Raw genomic sequence first — 19,661 nt, forward strand, 5'->3', positions numbered from 1 at the left:
GGCCCTGCATGTGGCAGGGGGTTGGAGATTCATGATCCTTGAAGTCCCTTCCAACCCTGGCCATTCTGTGAAAAACAGGACCACTACATAAAACCAATAAACAAACAGTTTTTTCTCTTTATTTGTTTATGGAGAAGGACTTTTTATCTATCCATTCCCAATGATTACCTCAAAGGCAATGAGAACTACTGTTAATACAGAAGCCTATATGGAGCAGAACTAGCTTTCCTAAGCTCTCTTTTCTGCTCTGTTTTGTCCCACATCTTATCTCCCATGTCTGTTTCCTGTCAGATTTGTACACTGCTGTTCAGCCTGCAATACAGGAAGTTTCTATCAGTGTCAGGTCTTCTCTATTCTTTCCAATTTCTTTTTTCTGTTTGTTTGTTTGCTTGCTTATTAGTTTACTATGCCTCTTTCTCCCCCCTTGCAGATTATGTTACATATTTTTCTCATATTTGTCTCATTGCTGAATTGAGGATTTCTTAGAAATTTGAAGTTTTTACTTCTGTCTTTCCATTGCTTAAGGTTTAAATAATAAGAGTTTACAAAACATCTACTCCACTGGTAATCTTACAGAAGTTACTTCACTTCTGCACATCTATTTTGATTCTTTTTAATCAGTGCTGAAAAGCAGTGTGCCCTTACCGCCACGTTTAGTCAGGAAATATCAGTCACTTCAACTCTTGACAGAAATGCAGGAAACAGCTTTATTATTTATGTTGTGTCAAGCTAATCTTCTATTTCCAAAAGCTACTTAAAACTAAAATTGAGCTACTTAGATAGTATGTTCATCATGTCATCTAAACAGGATGTAATGCACATGTGCTCAGTCCTATAACCACTTGGCAGGTAGTTTTTTCATACCTAGAGATAGAGCAGGTAATTATATCTAGCTTGGCATGATAACCCAGTATGTACAAATAACCAGTGCAAAAAGTTAACTCTGTGTTCTGAGCATTCTTCATATTTTTACTTTATGTTAAGTGCCTCGTGCTAAGAAGTCAGAAAGTTAAATTACTTAGATGTGTAGGAGCTAAATGCAGGCCAGTGCTGGTGCTCATAGGTAGTTTAAATATCAAAGCCTATACAAACATCATAAAAGGATTTAGTCATGTAACTTACGGTAATATAAGCAAGAAATAAAATCTCACAAACATGAGCTTTTTTTCCAAGCACATTAGCTTGAAAAATTTTCTTTCCTAGATATTTCTGGAAAGCAGGAAAACTGGGATAAAAGACCAACATCTGAAAATTATATACTGGGAGGTGATTTTAATCTAAGTCTCAAACCAATTTTTCATTTAGTTTAGCAATCTTCTTCTTAAGTAGAAGAAAAATGTGGAAAGCCAGTGTAGCCTTATTTGTTGATGGCTTCAGTGCTCCTAAGGCGCTCCAGTAGGAGAAAACTGTTCAGATCTATTGGGAGCTCTTGGGTGAAAAGGAGGTCTTCCACATTTCCACTGCTTTGTGTTGAAACATGGCTGTGGCTCTGTGACACAACAGTACAGTCAGATCTTCCCACAGCTGTTGCCATCTGCTGCGCAGGAAGCAGGAAGAGAGTAGCTGTTCTAATGACGTTCAATTTGATTTCAAAGATATACATGCGCTACAATCCAAGAGGATGACTGCAGGCCATTATTTCACTCAGACTCTGAGAGCAACCTGACCTGTCTTGGTCAGGCTGCCTTCACCAGGGAACATGCTTGCTGTGCTTGTGCAAGCTGAATATGGACCATGGGCATAACTTCAATAAAATGGCATGAGATCTGGAGTCACTCCCTTGGCTGCTGGGAAAATCACATTATATTTACAATACAAACAAGCCACAGCTCTGTCAGAATATCATTACGACTGCCAAGATAACAGCTCTCTCTTCTGATCATCAACCAGCTCCGTCACATCCCATGGTCCCATGGGTGATGTGTCAGAATTTGTGCCCACTGCATGTTTCTCCTCTTTTCAAATAAATAGAAAGAGATGAAACTGAGTATGAAATGAAAAGAGGGGATAACTGCCTTGTAATCTGTCTAACCCCCAGCAAGGGTGTTGCTTTGATATTTATTACGTTCCCTGCCAGCTCCAACACATTTCAAGCAGAAAAAAAAACCCTACACTTTACAGTATGAGTAAGAGTGATCTGATGTGTGGAAAAGAGATAGCATAAGCACTATGCCCTCGCTATTTGATGCAATGTAAACTGAAAGAGGAGAAAGAAGTATACAGGCAGGACAATAGAGCAGAAAGGCTGACGGACAATTAGATGATGCCTGAGAACTGCAACACCAAGGCCTCTGAAATGACAGGAAGAATGAATCTCTAAGCTGAGCAGTTTTTAAAGGCAAGAACACAGAATAGCTGGCACAAGAGGTGATCATAAAATGGCAGGTGATACAGCTAGACAAGTGATCTGGGCAGTGGAAACAGAAATTGGAAGGAAAAGAGTCACAAAGATCACGCAGGAGATTGCTGTCAGAAAATACTGTAACAGAGAGATGATGAAGACAACAGGTCCACTACCACAGTGAGAATGCTCTGCATTTTACTGAAAAATGGAAACCCTCTTTTTCAGAGTAGTATAGGACCTTATGGCATGTTCAAGTACAAATATATTTATTCAAAGAAAAACAGAACAGCTGTGGAAAAATCTGTGGAGTTGAGTTATGGTTTTGTTACAAGAAGAAAATGATAGTTACAGTAGCAGTACAGTTGAGTATGAGGCTATGCCTGTGCATACATTGCCTCTGTCTACTTTTTCATTTCCTTTGTGATTCAGAATCTTCCCAACCTGAACTTGCAAAGATGAGATGATGCACAGACTTGAGACAATGCTCTGACCTATGAAAGGGCGACTGAACTCCCACCTCTCTCCACAACAAAGTACTGAACTTACTGTGTATCTGATCTGTACGGATACAAATTTCAGTCACTCAGGAGGTGGTTCCTTCAACAACCCTGTGTACAGACCAGTTGATAAGCACTATTTCTATGTTTATATATGTTGATAACTACTCTAAATGGTGAAAATGGACAACAGTTCAGAGAGTCTCATCTAACACAGCTGAAGAAATTCCTGCAGAGCTCAGGAGTGGGGCCAGTTTTCTTTAATATCTTTATCACTGATCTGGATGAATCAGTTCCCACTCACTAAGTTTGCAGATAACACCAGCTTGGGGAAGAGCACTGATCTGCTTGAGGGTAGGAAGGATCTGCAGAGGAATCTGACTAGGCTGCATGGATGGGCTGCATCCAGCTCTCTAAGCTGAAGCTAAATGCTGGGTTGGCACTTGTGTAGTGGTGGTGTAGGCTCAGGGAAGTTTAGCTGGAATGTTGCCCAGCAGAAAATCAGCTGGTGGTGCTAGTTGGCAGCTGGCTGAACAGGAGCCAACTGTGCGTCCAGCTGGCCAAGAAGGCCAGTGGTCTCCTGGCCTGTATCAGAAGTCGTGCGGCCAGCAGGCCTTTAAAAGTGATTGTTCTTCTGTCCTCAGCCCTGTGATACAGAATGTGCTGTGTCCTGCTCTGGGCTTCTCACTACAAGTAGGATGTGGAGGTGCTAGAACCCATTCAGAGAAGAGCAACAGAGCTGCTGGAGGGACTGGAAAGCAACTATGAGTGGCAGCTGAGGAAACTGGAGTTGTTTGGTCTGGAGAAAAAGAGGGGAGACCTCACTGCTCTCCACAGCTACCAGAAGGGAGGCTATAGGAAGATGGGTGTTGGTCTCTTTTTTTCAACTGAGAAGTGACAGAACATGAGGAAATGGCCTCAAGTAGATCTAGGGAAGATTTACGTTGAATATCAAGAATTTATTCACAGAAAGGCTGCTAGGGCATTAAAATAGTCTGCACAGGGAGGTGGTGGACTTGCCATCCCTGGAGGCATTCAAGACCTCTGGAAGTGAAACACTGGGAAATATTTTAGTGGTGGACTTGATAGTGTTAGGAAGATGGTTGGACTTGATGATCTAAAGGGTCTTTTCCAATCTACATGATTTTAGGACCCTTGCAACAGCCTCCTGACCATCCTGTGCAAGGAATTAAATTCCCCATGTGTGTATTACCTTATGCAAGTGACTATTTCTTTTTAACAGAAATTCTATCCATGAACGTCTGTGGAAAAGTTTCAGCAAGATAGGGGGTATTTTTTCTAGCAGAGAGTGTGAAAAAATACTTCATGTAAAAACTCCTTACTTATGATTGTTTTTCATTTTGTTCTGGGACATTTTGCAGTTTTTTTCCTGGTGATCTCTGCTCTCTTCCTGACTCATTTTGCAAATGCTTCACTGTCTCTAAGCAAGTGCTAAGAGACTGTGAGTTCCTAAAATGCTGGTGCATGATGCCCTTGGATCCATATGCCTTTTAGTACTATCTTCAGGATTTTTTTTTATTGCTTGCTATTAACTGAGAAGAAAGGCTTTTTGTGCGATCATGAAACTGAAGCGAGGCAACTCCTTGGCAACGCTGAGGGCAGCAGAGCTCAAAGAACGCTGTGGTCCTACCACCCATGATGATCTGTACTGTAGAACTGGATGAGATCAGGCAGAGCATGTTACTGGAAAGATATGAAAAAGTCCAAGTTGTACATAGGCATGTTAGGCAGAATGGATGAGAAAATACAGAATATTTAAACACCTTCTGAGCATACGAACATTATGTATGGAAGATGAATGAGGATGCATCTTTTAAATCCCTTTTCTGTTGTTTCACTCACTCTGCTAACCTTCCACTACTGTCTTTTCCCTTTATACCCTTTGCCCCCTGGCATTGACTCAGAGGCAGTTGGCATGCTGCAGAAACAGTGGCTGACCAGCACACTGGTATGCTACTGTTGCAATCCTGGTGATCTATAGTGCATATAGAATAGTTTCATTAGCACGTCTGAAGCACATTAACAGTCTAATTTACTTATTTTCTTCTCTCTCTGCCTTGCATGTGTACTGGCTCTGCAGAGGCTCTTTCATCATCACTCATTAGCACTTGTTTATGCTTGCTTTCAAAAAATAAGAAAGAGAGCTTCACGCAGAAGATAGAACATTGTGCATACTCTCATATTTCTGAAAAATGTGACATCAAGAGGACAGGCTAACTAGCAAATTTTAGCCACAACACAGATAAGAGCTGTGGTAATGTTTTGCCAGTTGATCAGAAAGACCTTCTGGTTTCAGAGTGTCCGTAACAAAGACAGTGTTATTTATCCTCCCTGATGTTGTGCTGTTTAACAGAGATCTTCAAGGCTGCATTTCCCTTATAGCTATCCTTCCTTCTAAGCAAGGTTGAACTGTGCTCTTTAGTACTGCTCTTTCCAGTTCAACCTAGTATGCTGAGGACCAGTATGACAGTGCAATGTCTGAGCAAGAACTGACTGCAGGAAGCTGCTTCCTTTATAACACAGTGGTGTGCAATTGGCAAAGTCCAGGAAACTGTGGCAATTAATCATTTAATGAAGTCATAGTGCATAAAGGAGAGGAGCTAATGCCTAGTTTTCTTGGATCTGCATCCTGTGGTCAATTCTAAGGGGCACTGGCAGGCACTTATCTTCAATCCTGCTGTGAATAGTACCTAATCAGTTTTGCATTCACAGTGTAGGCTTGAGTTAAGGCAACTGCACGACCTTTCTCCTCTGCTCAGCTGTCTACTTCCTCAGAACTACTTAGGTCTTAGACACTTCTAGCCCTCTCTCAAATAGCAACACAAAGAGACAGACACATGTGGCATCATTGCAAATATCATCCCTTCTGGGGAACCAAACTGAAAGAAGGGGGTCACCACTTTTTCTTCAAAACATTGCCTGCAATCTAAAAGACCTGCCTACATTGTGCTCTGCTTTGCATGCCTAGTGGATGGAACCTGTGCTCTCCAAACAAGACTGTGGGCTATACTATGTTAAGAAAAGTATTAAAACAACATTAAGCCCCAAATTGAACGAGTGTCACCAAACTTTTATGAACCTTTTATTAAGGTATGAAGCTTTGAACTTAGCTGAGATACATGAGATCAATTCTCAGAAAAGCTGTGTGAATAATGCAGCTGCTAAATGTGCATACATTCACAAGATTTTCAAGAGAATTTCAAACTTTGCTCACTAAAATACTTCAAGCACATAGATGTTGACTGTTTGGTTGCCCTTCTACAAAAGCCCCTTCCCAGTGCACCTACTTCTGGCCATTATGATAGATGATGTTGTCAGCAGCTTGAAGCTATGACCTTTGGTGACAGAACCCAGTAATGACCATATTTCATTAACAAAAAAACTTTAAAATATGTAAATGAAAATAAGATAAATTTTGTTGTCACCAACATAGAATGTTCATTTCCCCTCAAGGGCAGATATGATTAGAAAATTTCTCTTGGGCAATTCTTAGAAATTCAGTTTTGTTGGCAATTCCTTACATCTCTTCTGAACTCCTGTTATCACTTTGAAGGAGCTGTGTGTAGCTACCACAAGACACGAGGCTAGTTTTGCCAAGGCAGTAGCAGGTTACTGAGACCTAGCATCAGTTTGAGAGTTACACTTGAGAAATGAACCAGTACTGATAGTTAAAGAAATGATTGATTATACCTCTTTAATACAATTGAAGGTCACACTTTTCATGGAGCTCAGCAGCCACAAAGAGGTCCAATTTTCTAACAGAAACTGAGGCCATTAACTGTGTTTTCCAGGGCATTAGACACCCACTTTTTCTTTTCTTGTGTTCACCTTTTAAAATGGCCCCAAATGCACATGTTGATTCTTGAGGTGACTTCAAATAAATCAGGGTTCAAAATAAAAACTCACTTGAGAACAGAGTGTTCCCTAGCCTGTTCTTTCTATAGAACTTACTTACATTATGCTTACTTATAATTGTGGTTGTTGTTAATAATATAGACCACGCCATACAAAGGGCTTGGAATCTTAAAAAGTCTCTTTTGCAAATCAAGACTTTTTTTTTTTGCAAGACTTTTGTGTATATATATATAGGATTTGTTTTTGTGTGTGTGTGTGTGTTTTTTTTGTTTTGTTTTGGTTTGTTTTTTTTTGTTTGTTTGTTTTTGTTTTTTGTTTTTAAACTTGCCTTCGGGAATGGTTATCAGCACACAGATAGAGAACGAAAAAAAGTATGTGAGACAACTCAGTGCCCTTCAAACTGGCGAGAATGTTTCTGTGTAATTCAGTGAAACTCATTCTGTTTTCCCTGACCTCATCTTCCTCAGTCATTGGGCAGATTTAAGAAGTGATTACAGCTGTACAGAAAAAATATAAACATTTTTGTGTGCAGTCTGAGTACAGAATGTGACAATTTGGATCAAAGACACAGTTTATCAAGCATGCCCTTGAGATAGCCCCAGGACCTGTATCCCAGAAAGGAAAACCCTAGGGGAGATAAAGGCGGGACTACAGTATAATCTGCTTCAATGAAGAGTGAATTCTGAATCTCAGGAGTCAGCATTTCCTTTAAAACCTGAAACAGGAGTTTTGATATCTATCTCTTCACTCTTTTTCTCTTTTTTCTTTTTCTTTTTTTCTTTTTTGTGTAATGTTTTCTCCACTGAAGACATTTACCTTGGTCCTACTGAAATGAATAAACATTATAAATGCTCACAAAGTGGGTTATATATATACATACACTGCAATAGGGATTTCTGTAAAGAAAGGTATCACTTTCTTCATGCTACTTACAGTAGCATGCTACGGCAACCATTTTGTTTTTATTGCACACAGTATTAAAATCTCAGTTCTTCAAAAATGTTGGCAATTTTTCTTGATATAATGTGTTGCTAAATTGTTTCTGTCACTTTTCAAGGACTATTTAATTCCTGGTAATTTTTTTTATTGACACCTATGAGGCATGCTTTTACACACATGTAGTGCTTAATGAGTTAGAAGTGATATAAAGATTAGCCATTCTGATGAAGTTATTTGGTGGGATAAACAATTCTAGAACTTTTTTTTTTTTTAAATGGGATCACTAAGTTATGAAAATAACATCATAGCTAACACAGGTGAGATGCCACTCTTATAAAACCCTCTTCCCAAAACATCCATGTAAAAATAGTGAATAGGAGATCAGTTACATACACTGTCCAGAAGAAGCCAGACTGTTCCTTTCCCACAGTCAGATCTAAATATAATAACAATTGCATTAACCTCCAGTACTGGCAAGGTCTGATTTGTAAAACTGCTGTGTGTGCTCTCCAGAGAGATTCAGACTGGAGAAAAAGTGGCTGGATAATATGCTTTGGGGACCTTTCCATCACAAGTGTGGCCAGTCTCAGCCCCAAAACACTTGCCATTATGAAGAAGTATCACTGATGAGCAGCATCAGACAGAAGAGAGATGTTCTGCAATTTTTTGTGGGGACATCCTCCTAGAAAGACACTCTGTGAAACAGAGGGTCATCTTATTTACCTGTGTAAACTACCTGTTCTGCACTGGGAGTTGGTTATTAATGTCTTTCTGTTTGGGACTATTGGCTGTGAAAACCATAATCCGCATGTTCAGCTTCTCAGGAGATCTTTTTGATGTTTAGAGTAAAATATTTCTACAGTCTATCTTCTCAATTTTTTCATTTTATATCTCCCTTCACTAAAACATACCTACCTGTGGCTATAACCACCTGGACATATTATATATATAATATAGATACATACATAATTTTATTACAAAATTGATAACTCTATTCCTATCTAAGGAGCAGCATAAGTCATGTTTTATCAGATGTCTTAAATCTAAGTCAGCCTCTGAGCCAGCACTGATCTTATGGCCGCTTTTAGATGACATGTCATAGTTCTGTATAAGGTCATCCCTGGACATATCTATTCTAATGACGTTAATGTTTTAGTGGTATCACAGACAGCTTAGACCTCAGCCTGCAGAAACAAAAAGGAGGTGCTGTACAGTATTTCTGTACAGTGAGTGTTTCATGAACACTTCATTACAAGCACAATAGCAATTAATGAAATTATTTCAAGCATTCTTACAAGCAGTCATAAAGCTTTTGTCATTTTTTTTCCTTACCAAGTTGCTCTGCTAAATGTTTTCCTCTCTCAGTGAAGATTACCCGCTCATCCTCCATGTCACATTTATTACCCACCAAAATAACCTGGGCATTATCCCAAGAATATGTTTTGATTTGAGTGGACCTGAAAAGAAAGACCAGAGAGAAAAAGATAAGTCAAAGCAAAGCAAATTCTCCTTAAATCAATTTCAAAGAGAACTGTAACCAGGAAAACAAACAAAATAATAATTTTGACATCTAAGGTAACATTCTGTTTATTTCTGAATCTAAAATAAATGAAGGATTATCTTTCAGGAATTATAGCTTTAACTTTTAATGTTAAAACAAGTCAATCTTTCAGTATTTTCTCCTGTCATCAACATTCTTCCTATATTTTTAGAAAGAAGCTGTGTCAGTTTGTCCCATGAAATTAAAAGAAATATTTTCACATTTTAATGCAAACCTTATCATCTAAAAGCAGTGCCTTGAAACAAAATCAGCAGCTTATTTATATCTTATCTTTCACTTTTTAAAATTAATGTCTAAACTTATCAGCAAAACTTCAAGGACATCCTGTCTTCCTTCTGCTATTTCTCTCCAGCATGTTCCATAGCAGCTCTTTGATTTTCCAGGAGGACAGCAACATTTCTGTTGTACATTAATCCATGGTCAGGGGCTAAGATTGAACTTTAACTTACCTTCCATTAAATTATTCAAGCTCCAATCTTGACTACAGCTGAACAGAGGTATCCCAGGCATTGAAACCCTATGATGACCTTGAGTGCTGATGGTGAAACAACACCCTACAAAGCTCTCTCTACAATATGAATGGGATGCAGCTAAAGGACAGCATAGGAGCATGCTTGTAACACCTCTCAGCTGCTCTGCTGATACTCAGATCTGCTCTGTAGGAAGAAAGCTTCATGCCAAGACTCCAGGCTCAGTTGGGAGTGATGCTGCTGGCAGCACCTTCTGAGAGCAATACCTGTCCCTGAATACAGCACAGGGAGCAATAAGATTGCTCTAAGTGCTTACACTTTGTCTTGGAGTTCGCTACACCTGGCTTTACATTCTGCCTCAAGTTCTTGGTAGGGTGTTAATATTCTTCTGCCCTTGTAGGATCAAAGGAGAGAGAAATGAAGAGCATCTCTATCTCCTTGGACAATACAATGTGCTCAGGAAAACTGTATCAAAAATCTGCCATCTAAACATTTTGGAAGATGGCTCTTGTGGGTGCTGGTTCACTAGTCCCCTTCTCAAAAGCTGCATATTCCTCTGTATAGTGAGACCTTGTTGTGGCAGAATGATTCATACACAAGAAAGGACCACAGAGTAGTCCAACACTCTCTTATAGTTAAAGAGAGATATAGATCATATCTTCCCATCTGTCTGTGCTTATCACGAGTCAAGAGGGATGGACGTAGGCAAAAGTTGCCTCAGGCTGTCTTTGTACCCATGCCCAACATCGATGGCCTGCTGGCATGAATTGAAGCAGCCTGCTGCAACTGCCTCCAGCCATGTGCGATGGGCCTGTTGTGCAGAAAACAACAGTTTGAAATGGAAGGGTCACAGTGACTTCAGTGTTGTTCTACTTCACCACAATGACCAGAAACGGATGAAGCAAGCCATGCTTCATTTCTTTTTGCTGCACATTGTTCTGTTGGGCCTGCCTAGAGCTTTCATTGAAAAAATGCACAATGTGGTATTTTAACTCTGTTAAAAAATTGTAATAATTTGAGTAAGACATCAAGCTTTTGTGACAAAACAGAGGTCAGACTTCCATTTACACTTTTACTATGGATAGAATTGCTCAGAAGAAAGGGCACCATGCGTTCATTTTGGCAAAAATGCACTTATGGAACCATGCTGAGCTCTTCAGAAATTTGTGATTAAGGAAAAGAGGATTTTTATTATATTTTAACTGGAATTACATTTGTCACCATAGCAACTTTGCAGGAAATTGAAGTTGTTTCAGAAGCAAAATATACAGTAAAAGTATTAAATTTCACAGAAGGAATCAATTGCATATTCTGTAATATTTTCATATTTTCTCTCTCTGTTCTTTTGAGAAGGGAGAGTGAGAGAGCAGCATGCCAAAGCTTGGCTGCCATCACTGAGAAACCACCACATCTGCAAATGTGAAATATCATAAACTGATGAATGAAGAATTATGTCCTGGAGAATATTTTCACACGAATATAAAGAGAATTCATTTAACCTTGTTTTGCAGACTTCCATTCTACTTAACCTTCTCCAGAATATAAAACACCTCATTTTACTAAAGCCAGCTGTGATTTTTCATTCTGTGAATTATGGACCTGTGCATTCAAATGCTTCTCATTACCAAGGCCATTTATTTTATTCTCAGACATATCTATCTGTTTTTCTAACATCTCATCTAGTTGTGGGGTTTTTTTTAAGCAACAGAAAAAGAGATCTTGTCTTTGATAATGGTTCCAAGGGCTCATGTTTTGAAAAGGACTCTGTGGTGCAAAGATACATCTGACTGACTGAGAAAATCAGACAAATATATCCCCACTCAATCCCACATCAGCAGGAACATGGATTCAAAGAATATAATAGGCTTATCACTGTTATGTTTTCTTTTAGACATACATAATGGCTTCCTTGGACTTTTTTTGCCCACAATTCTCCTCAAAAGCCAACACACAGGTCATTTACAAAAGAGATTCTGCTGTTCCTTACGTATATGTCCTTTCAAATGACTGAGGCTTCTGATTAATCCAAAACACAAAACATTCTCTTTGTAAAGAACTCTAGCCTCAGGAAGATTTAAGATATGAAAAGGCAAAGCTGATGTTGGCAGTTAGCTGAATACGGCAATTCTTGTTCAGTCTCACTGCCCTGGTGTATCTCAATAGTAATTTACCCTGTAAATCTTTCACATTCTAGTTGTATGGTATGCAGACAATCTGCAACATGCCTGAATTTTTATGTAGACACATGAGGGACAGAATAATGCAAGAATTCAATGATCCATTACTTTCAGTGATCAACACAAGACTTTTTCTACTGGTACTATTCTGCCATAATCCTTATCAAAATAGTACTTGCTGAATGCTAAGTAAAGCAAAGCTATTTTTTCATCCTAAAACAGTGCTGTATTTTGCTGTAATAGTTCAAAATAGTGTAAAGTTACATCAATAAATCTCCAAAGGTGTCTTGGACTGCCATGAGAGAAGATTATCAAAGATAAGATGGACACTTTTTGCTTTGTTTGATGGACTGAAATCCTATCTGAAGAAAATGCTTAAAAGACAGTTTTTCAATCACACTTTGTTTCAAACAAAGCCTAAAGAAAAGGCAGTGTAAAACAGTGCTCACTGCTTATATGAACTCCTATTTCTGCTCCTAGGAAATGCCTTGTAATTCTCACTAGTTCACAAGCTATTTTTCTTTCAGAAATATTCTCAATATTGCTTATTCGATCAGTAGTGTTCAATAGGATTTTGTATTGCTGCCACTTCTGTCATTTACTGGAGAGAATAAAAGCAGTGTTGCCAAGGCAAAGCCATTTATCTACCATTACGTCATTTTTAATGAGCATATAGGTTTCAAAGTGAGTATTACAATTCTTAAAATGGTGAACACAATTATAAAGACTCAAGACACTACTGTCATGCACAATCTCCTCTAAGTCTGGCAAAAAAACCCACCCTGACTATCATTTATAGTTATTACCAAGCATAGTAAAACAGTCTGTAAAAGATCTATATTGCAGCACGTTGTATGAAAGGTATGAACTCAAAGGCACATGCCTATTCTCAGGGTAGACTCTGCTTGAGCCCTGCAAAATGGTAGTAGGGATACTGAAAACAACAACAAAAAGACAAATGTTTCAGAAAAATAAAGCAGGAGACTAAGCTTTGAGAACCAGGTAGTCTTGGACCTCTGAAAATGCAAGAGCTTCAAATTGAATCAATTGCCTGATTGTCCAGGCACCTGTGGTGTGTGTGTGTTCAGGGAGCGTGCTGTGTGTATTTGCACAGCGTGATGGAGTGTGGTTCACAAACACCCAGCCCCAGTCAGATGTGCAATGCTGCAAGGCAAGGTCATTAGCACAGAGCATCACCACTGTGAAGTTACTTGTACAGGCTCATTTGTTCGTGTTAAGTTATCTGCATAATCTCAAAGTAGCACAGGGAAGCAATGGAAGACTGAAGAGCCTGAAGAATATCCTGGCCCTGGCTGCTCACAGGCCTATCCCAGGAGCCATCAGCCTGTCAGATATGAACCTACACAAGCCCAGAGGAGCACAGGTGCACAAAGACAGGCAGGAACCCAAACTAAGGACTCAGAATAAGAGACACTAGCTCCAGGCCTCTCTTAGAAGTGCCTCAGCCCTACTGTCCTGGTCCGAAACCAATCTCTATGGGCCAATGCTTTTGGACTCAGTGGGGATGCAGAACATGATGGCATGTGAAGGAAGAGATGCAAATAATGGACTGGTGAAGTTCGAGCCAGGCCAGCTGGCAAGTAGGTTAGGTAGCCTGGGAGCAAGGGGTATTTCTAAGAGGAATTTCACTGTAGATAGCCAGAAAAGTCCTGGCCAGCTGTGTGTCTGCCTCTGTACAAATGGCTTGTACCTGCTAAAACGGGGCTGGGGCATCACAGGCTCCTCCCGGTGCCAGCAGCTGGGAAGAGCATTCCCAGGAGTAGCTATCAGGCAGTTTGTGACTGTTCTCAGCTGACAGGGGGATCCACATTATGCACGTACATACATGTATGTATACATACACATATCCTTGCTAGTGAACCTCCATCCTGCTCTGCCATGGGTGTGCTCTGTGTGTTGTCTATGATCTCTGTGGCCAGCCATGTATGAAGGCTGCTCTGAAATTTTATGATGTTGGCTCTTGACATCAAACACAGTTGGTGATACAGCAGTAGCAGGTGAACCTTCCTGCTAATATTTCATTATGTTCTGTTGCCGTGTGACAGATGGCAGCAGAGGGACAGTCTGACAGAATGGTGTCTGACATGGAGGCGTTCATGAAGCAAAGGTGTGTCACTGAATTCCTCCATGCGGAACAAATGGCACCCACTGACACTTTGATGCTTGCTTAATGTTTCTGGAGACCAAACAGTGGATGTGAGCACAGTGAGATGGTGGGTGGTGCATTTCAGCGGTGGTGACAATGACAGTGACACCCTGTACCTCCACCAGTGCAGAGTTTTATGATCACAGCATGAAGGTTCTTGTTCACACTGACAAAAAAAATGTAGCTAATGGTGGTGACTACGTTGAAAAACTGTTTTGTGCTGAGAATTTGTTCTATCAAATAGTGTTATTGTTCTCACTGTATCTGTTGTGCTTTTCAAAGAAATAAGTAGGAGGCATTAGTTTTGAAGCAACGTACACACACATATGTATGTATGTGTATGTAAATATAAATTTATACACGTTGTATACATGTTAAATATTTATTTTTATATGTATTAGGTTAGGAAAGCTAAAACCCAGATAGAATTTAGTCTTGCCAGAGACATAAAGGAGAACAAGAATAAATTCTACAAGTAGATCAGTGTTAAAACAAAGGCCAGAGAAGATATCGGCTCTTTCTGGAAAGAAGCTGGAGACCTGCTCATGAGGGATACAAAAAAAGCTGAGGTGCTCAATGACTTCTTTGCTTCAGTCTTCACTGGCAACGGCTCTAGCCACACCCCCCAAGTTGCAGAAAGAAAATGTAAGAACTGGGGGATGGAAAATGTACCTGCTATAAGTGAAGATGAGGTTTGAGACCATCTAAAGAACCTGAAGGTGCACAAGCCTATGGGACCCAATGAGATCTATCCATGGGTTCTGAGGGAACTGGCAGATAAAGTTACCATGCTGCTATCCATCATATTTCATGAAGTTCAACAAGGTCAACTGCAAGGCCTTGTATCTGGGTTGGGACAATCCGAAGCACAGATAACAAGCTGGGTGGAGAAGGAATTGAGAACAGCCCTGATAAGGATTTGGGGGGTGTCAGTTATGAAAGACTCAGCATGAGTCAAAAATGACTCAATGACTCAACAATGTACGCTTGCAGCCCAGAAGGCCAACTGTACCCTGGGTTGAACCAAGGGAATCATGACATGAATGCTGAGGGAGATGATTCTGCCCCTCTAATCTGCCCTCATGAGAACTCACATGGAGTACTGCATTCAGTGCTGAGGTTCCCAACACAAGAAGGACGTTGATCTGTTGGAGAGAGTCCAGAGGAGGTCCATGAAGGTGACTGAAGGGCTGGAGCACCACCCTATGGGGACAGGCTGAAACAGCTGGGGCTCTTCAGTCCGGAGAAGGCACTGGGGAACCTTATCACAGCCTTCTAGTATTTGAAGGAGGCCTACAGGAAAGATGGGGAGGGACTTTTTATAAGGGCAGGTAGCAACAGGACAAGGGGAAATGGCTTTAAACTGGAAGAGGATGGATTTAAATTAGATTCTAGGAAGAAATTCTTCACTGTGAGAGTGGTAAAACAATGGAACAGGTTCCCCATGTGAGGTTGTGAATGCCCTCTCCCTGGAGTTGTTCAAGGCCAGGCTGGATGGGGCTTTGAGCAACCTGGTCTATAGCAGGGGGGTTGGAATTGGATGACATTAAAGGTCTCTTCCAACCCAAACCATTCTATGATTCTGTGATGCTATATGGGATTTACACATGCTGTGTGTGCATGTGCCTGCTGGAAATGCTCCTTCAGCCTCACTAATAGTTGGAGCTGGAGCACAGAGAAGCAGCAGTTTCTCTTCCCTAGGGCTGTCACATCCAGCATGATTAATGTTCCCCTAACAGACCAGACTCAGCTCAGCTGGGTAACACTTCACTGTACCATGCAGAAGCTGCTGCAGAAATTAAACCTGCTCCTTACTGCACTTGATATATTTCAGATTCTTTCCACTGATTGGCATACTGATTGACATCTTATGATTCACTCTGAATGTGTCTCCAGATGATCACTTTTTAATAACTCTCATACAAACAGAACAAACTTTAACTCAGAATAGTTTCTAATACATTCTTACCCGCAGACAGCAAGGATGGCAAACAAACTAGTAGATAAAAATATGTGCATATAGCAAATATTTCTCTCAGTAATATTAATTTTAGAGCCAACTTTAATATGCATACTACTGTTTGAATCCAGAGCCCTCCTGCATTCTCTACAGGAGCTAACTTCTATGGGCTTTTTAGATGAACTATGTAGTAAGCCATGTGCAATGACAGCAGAGAACTGCCCTAATGAAAAAGCTCCATGTATAATGTTTATTCCAGCAAGTTCAGGAAACATGTTGTACTCCTGATGTTCTGGTTTCAGAAAGTGCATACAATTAAGTGGAGTGCATTATTCTGTTTAGGTGAAAAAAAAAAAAGGGGAGAGGCGGGGAGGAAATAAAAGAAAAAAGCCACCCTACATCCAAATAAACAAAACTCCTACCAAAACGTTTTTAATTTTTGAAGTGTCAAGTTGATTTAACTAGTTGATTCTAAGTTCTCTCAACCCCATCTCCAGCGTGATGTTTCCAAAGTTCATTAGCAGAACTATCAAGGGCTGCAGGGTAGTGATGGGCCCTGGGGTATAGTCCAGGCTGTCTGTTCTAAAACTTTCTCAGTTTCTTTAAGTGTTTGGTGAGGTGGACTGTCAGAAAATCTGTTCTAAGTTTGAAGCTATGTAGAGAAACACATAGCTTTATATAATGCCACAAATAAAAGAGAGTGTCATCTTTATTTGCAGGAAGTTGAGTTGAATGTCTGGCCATCTCTGAGCAGGAAGGCTGGCTCATCTGCATTTTCTGTAGATTTTATTTTCTGCTGTCATTGAGGCAATGCTGGCATCTTCCCTCTCTTCTCCCAGTCCCCTTTCTGTCGTGTGGGAAACAATGGGTAGGTAGTAGCAGGAAGCTTTGCCGCTTCCATCTTTCCAAGGGATGGAGTCACCCCAGGAGCCCTGTCCTGCTCCTGCTGTCTGGGAGCTCTGGCACTCTCTCAGTTCAATCAGGCTTTCCTAGGAGGCGAGTCTGAGGTCTTCCTCATGCTACCAAGTGTCTATAATTCAGTAGGCATCATGTGTTCTAGTTCTTCCTTGCTCCCTCCTTTTTGTCTCCTAAACCCGCTTATACCCAGCAAACCTGAAAGGTTATGTCCCTTGAAATACCCTTTTGTCATGAACCTGTCCCATCTGTTCTCAATTCCACTCACCTTTAAGATATGAAGGAGATGGGAATTGTATAGAATGATTCTGCACAGTACATTAAAGGGCTGCAGTGCCTGGTCCTGGTGGCCATTTGGAAGCTGGCTCTGTACCAGCTGCTCTGCACTTGGCACTCAGACCCTGCTGCAGGGAGGGCAGAGAGAGAGGTGGCCTCAGGCCTTCCATCTGTTCCCCAGAATAACCACTGTTAGCAGGAGATGAGCCATCCAAAATTTATAAAACCCCCAGCCAAAAACCCCAACTTGATTTTCTGATTGCCATTTTGGAAAAAAAAAGAAAAAAGAAGGCAGAAAAGTTCTGACGTAGCCTCAGGCTTTGGAGTGCTTACTTGAATAATAGACTCTATGTGGTCATTATTGTCATATTAGTAATGTAATAAAAAAGCAGAAAGGAGATCTTAACATTTGTCAGATCTTAGAAGAACTCTGAGTATCTGGGAGAACACACAGTCCCAGGAACAAGAACTACTTTGAGAAACAGCACAGGATCCTTCCTCCTTCAGCTACTCACAGAGAAAGTTTGGGTGTTCACGGCTTTTAACCTACTGCTACTCATTTCATGATTCTGGCATAATACAGCTGAAGGCCATAAAAGCTCAGTGATTATGAGTAATGAAAATTCTATTACCTCTTGCCTTTATGAACTGCTTAATAATTATTGAAGCAACTAATGAAAACCAAAAAAAAGCAATCAATAAAAGAAATAATTATCAATATAGACAATCGAGGTAAATCTGTGATTGCAGTAGGGCAATTGTGCAGAAGTATGCCCTTCGAACAGATGATTTAGAACTAGTAGGTGTCCTATCATCTCCGCTTTTAATTAGAGTACATGACATGCATTCTGAATTTGAGATGTTTAATTTCATTGATAGCACCAGCACCTGCTGACTCCAAGTGCTTACTAACTTACAGTAGTGGCAAAGATGTCTCAGCAACACAGAAGTATTAAACATGGATGAAGGGACAAAAAAAGGGGGAAAAAATGGAAATAAAATCCTTCCATTCTCAGTGCAGCAAAGCAGCAAAGGGAAAAGATCAGAGGAGATGTGGATGTAATAACAAAAATGGAATATACCAACTCCTTTACTCTTGCAAAGACCTAGGTATGTGAATATTTGCCAGTGCTGTGTTTGGTGTGTCGGTTATTTTTTACATAACATTATATCTTTTTCCTGGATTGAAATGAATAAAAAAAATGCATGATGACTCTGAAATAAGCTGACATTTAGAGAAATCAGAAGAATACCAATGAGTCGTCACTTCCTTCTGAGTGGTTTTATCTTCCTTTTGCAGTGCACGTCTTGCACAGAAAGGCTACACGTTTAACCTTCCCTTGGAGGAAGATAAATTGATGATGCAGAAGTTGTGTGACAGGTGTGACACTAACAAAGATCTGGTTAATTTTCAGACAGCAGACTAATCAAAATGAGCAGAGCATCACAGGTCTGCAGTATTCCAGTAGGAATTAGGTCTGCTTTAAGCAAAATAAACTCAGCTTTGACAGTGAACAAAAGACAAAAGTTAACAGAAAACTCCACTACAGGTTTATAAGGCCATAACTTCATTTAGAAAACCATGTGCATATTTTCAGTTCTGAGAGGTTTTAATGAGAATCAAAATAAATTCAATTCTTCTGGAGGATAAAAGTGAGCTAATCTGTAACTTATTATTTTATATAATACAATGAAAGTAAGTGTGACAGAAGAGAATACCTAAAGATATAAAGGCTGATATTCTCAGTGTGTTTATTATATTTTTTCTTATGCAGTTATCTTAGTCACAGTCCACTACTGTTCTATCGAAGAAGTATATACTTACTCAATTACATTCACTCTTGGAAATGCCCCGGGTCTGTGTTTAACACAATGCAATAAGAACTGACATGTTATTCATAACTATATAATTCTGTATGGTGCCTAAGATGGGAGATAGGTGTCACTAGGGCTCATCAATCAAAATTTTCTTTCTTTCTAATCAGCCATTACTATCTGTGTACTATCTTTCCCATGGAAGTGCCTTCTCATTCAGAATCCTCTGCTGAATACTTTACCAAATTACATTTCATTTTTAATGTAATATACAAAAAAATACTCTTAACAGTACATGAATTAGTTTGCTTGTGCTTGTATGTACAGTGTTGTTTCAAATAACAGCACCTAGTGTCTGTGGTCAGAAAAAGATTCATTTCTGACACTAAAATGCAAATCCACAGGATAACAGTAAATGATATCGAGTGAATATATTAAGGGTAAAAGATGTTCAGGTTCAAATTGTAATTCTTTTGTACTTCCATTAAAAGGACCAGAAACCCTCAGGGAATACTTAATTTGTATGAATCAGGTTGCAGATGTCCTTTGTTTTTTGCATCCTTGGCACGATCTCTGCATCCTGCTTTGTTCTCAGCTGTCAAACACACCTTGAAAGTACTTTCCAACACCAGAAGCACAACAGTACTTATTATATATATATAAA

At 39.9% G+C, this 19,661-nt stretch overlaps 1 protein-coding gene across 1 annotated transcript in view; it reads right to left on the reverse strand.

Annotated features, from left to right (window-relative positions):
• The window catches only part of RAB3C (RAB3C, member RAS oncogene family), a 133,338-nt gene that overhangs the window by 9,245 nt on the left and 104,432 nt on the right, over positions 1–19,661 (reverse strand). Inside the window, exon 4 of the mRNA XM_031605461.2 lies at positions 8,989–9,113. Coding sequence (XP_031461321.1) covers positions 8,989–9,113 — 125 coding nt within the window. The remainder of the gene's footprint in view (positions 1–8,988; positions 9,114–19,661) is intronic.

Source organism: Phasianus colchicus, chromosome Z (genome assembly GCF_987193195.1).
Source record: "Phasianus colchicus chromosome Z, bPhaCol1.hap1.1, whole genome shotgun sequence".
NCBI lineage: Eukaryota > Metazoa > Chordata > Aves > Galliformes > Phasianidae > Phasianus > Phasianus colchicus.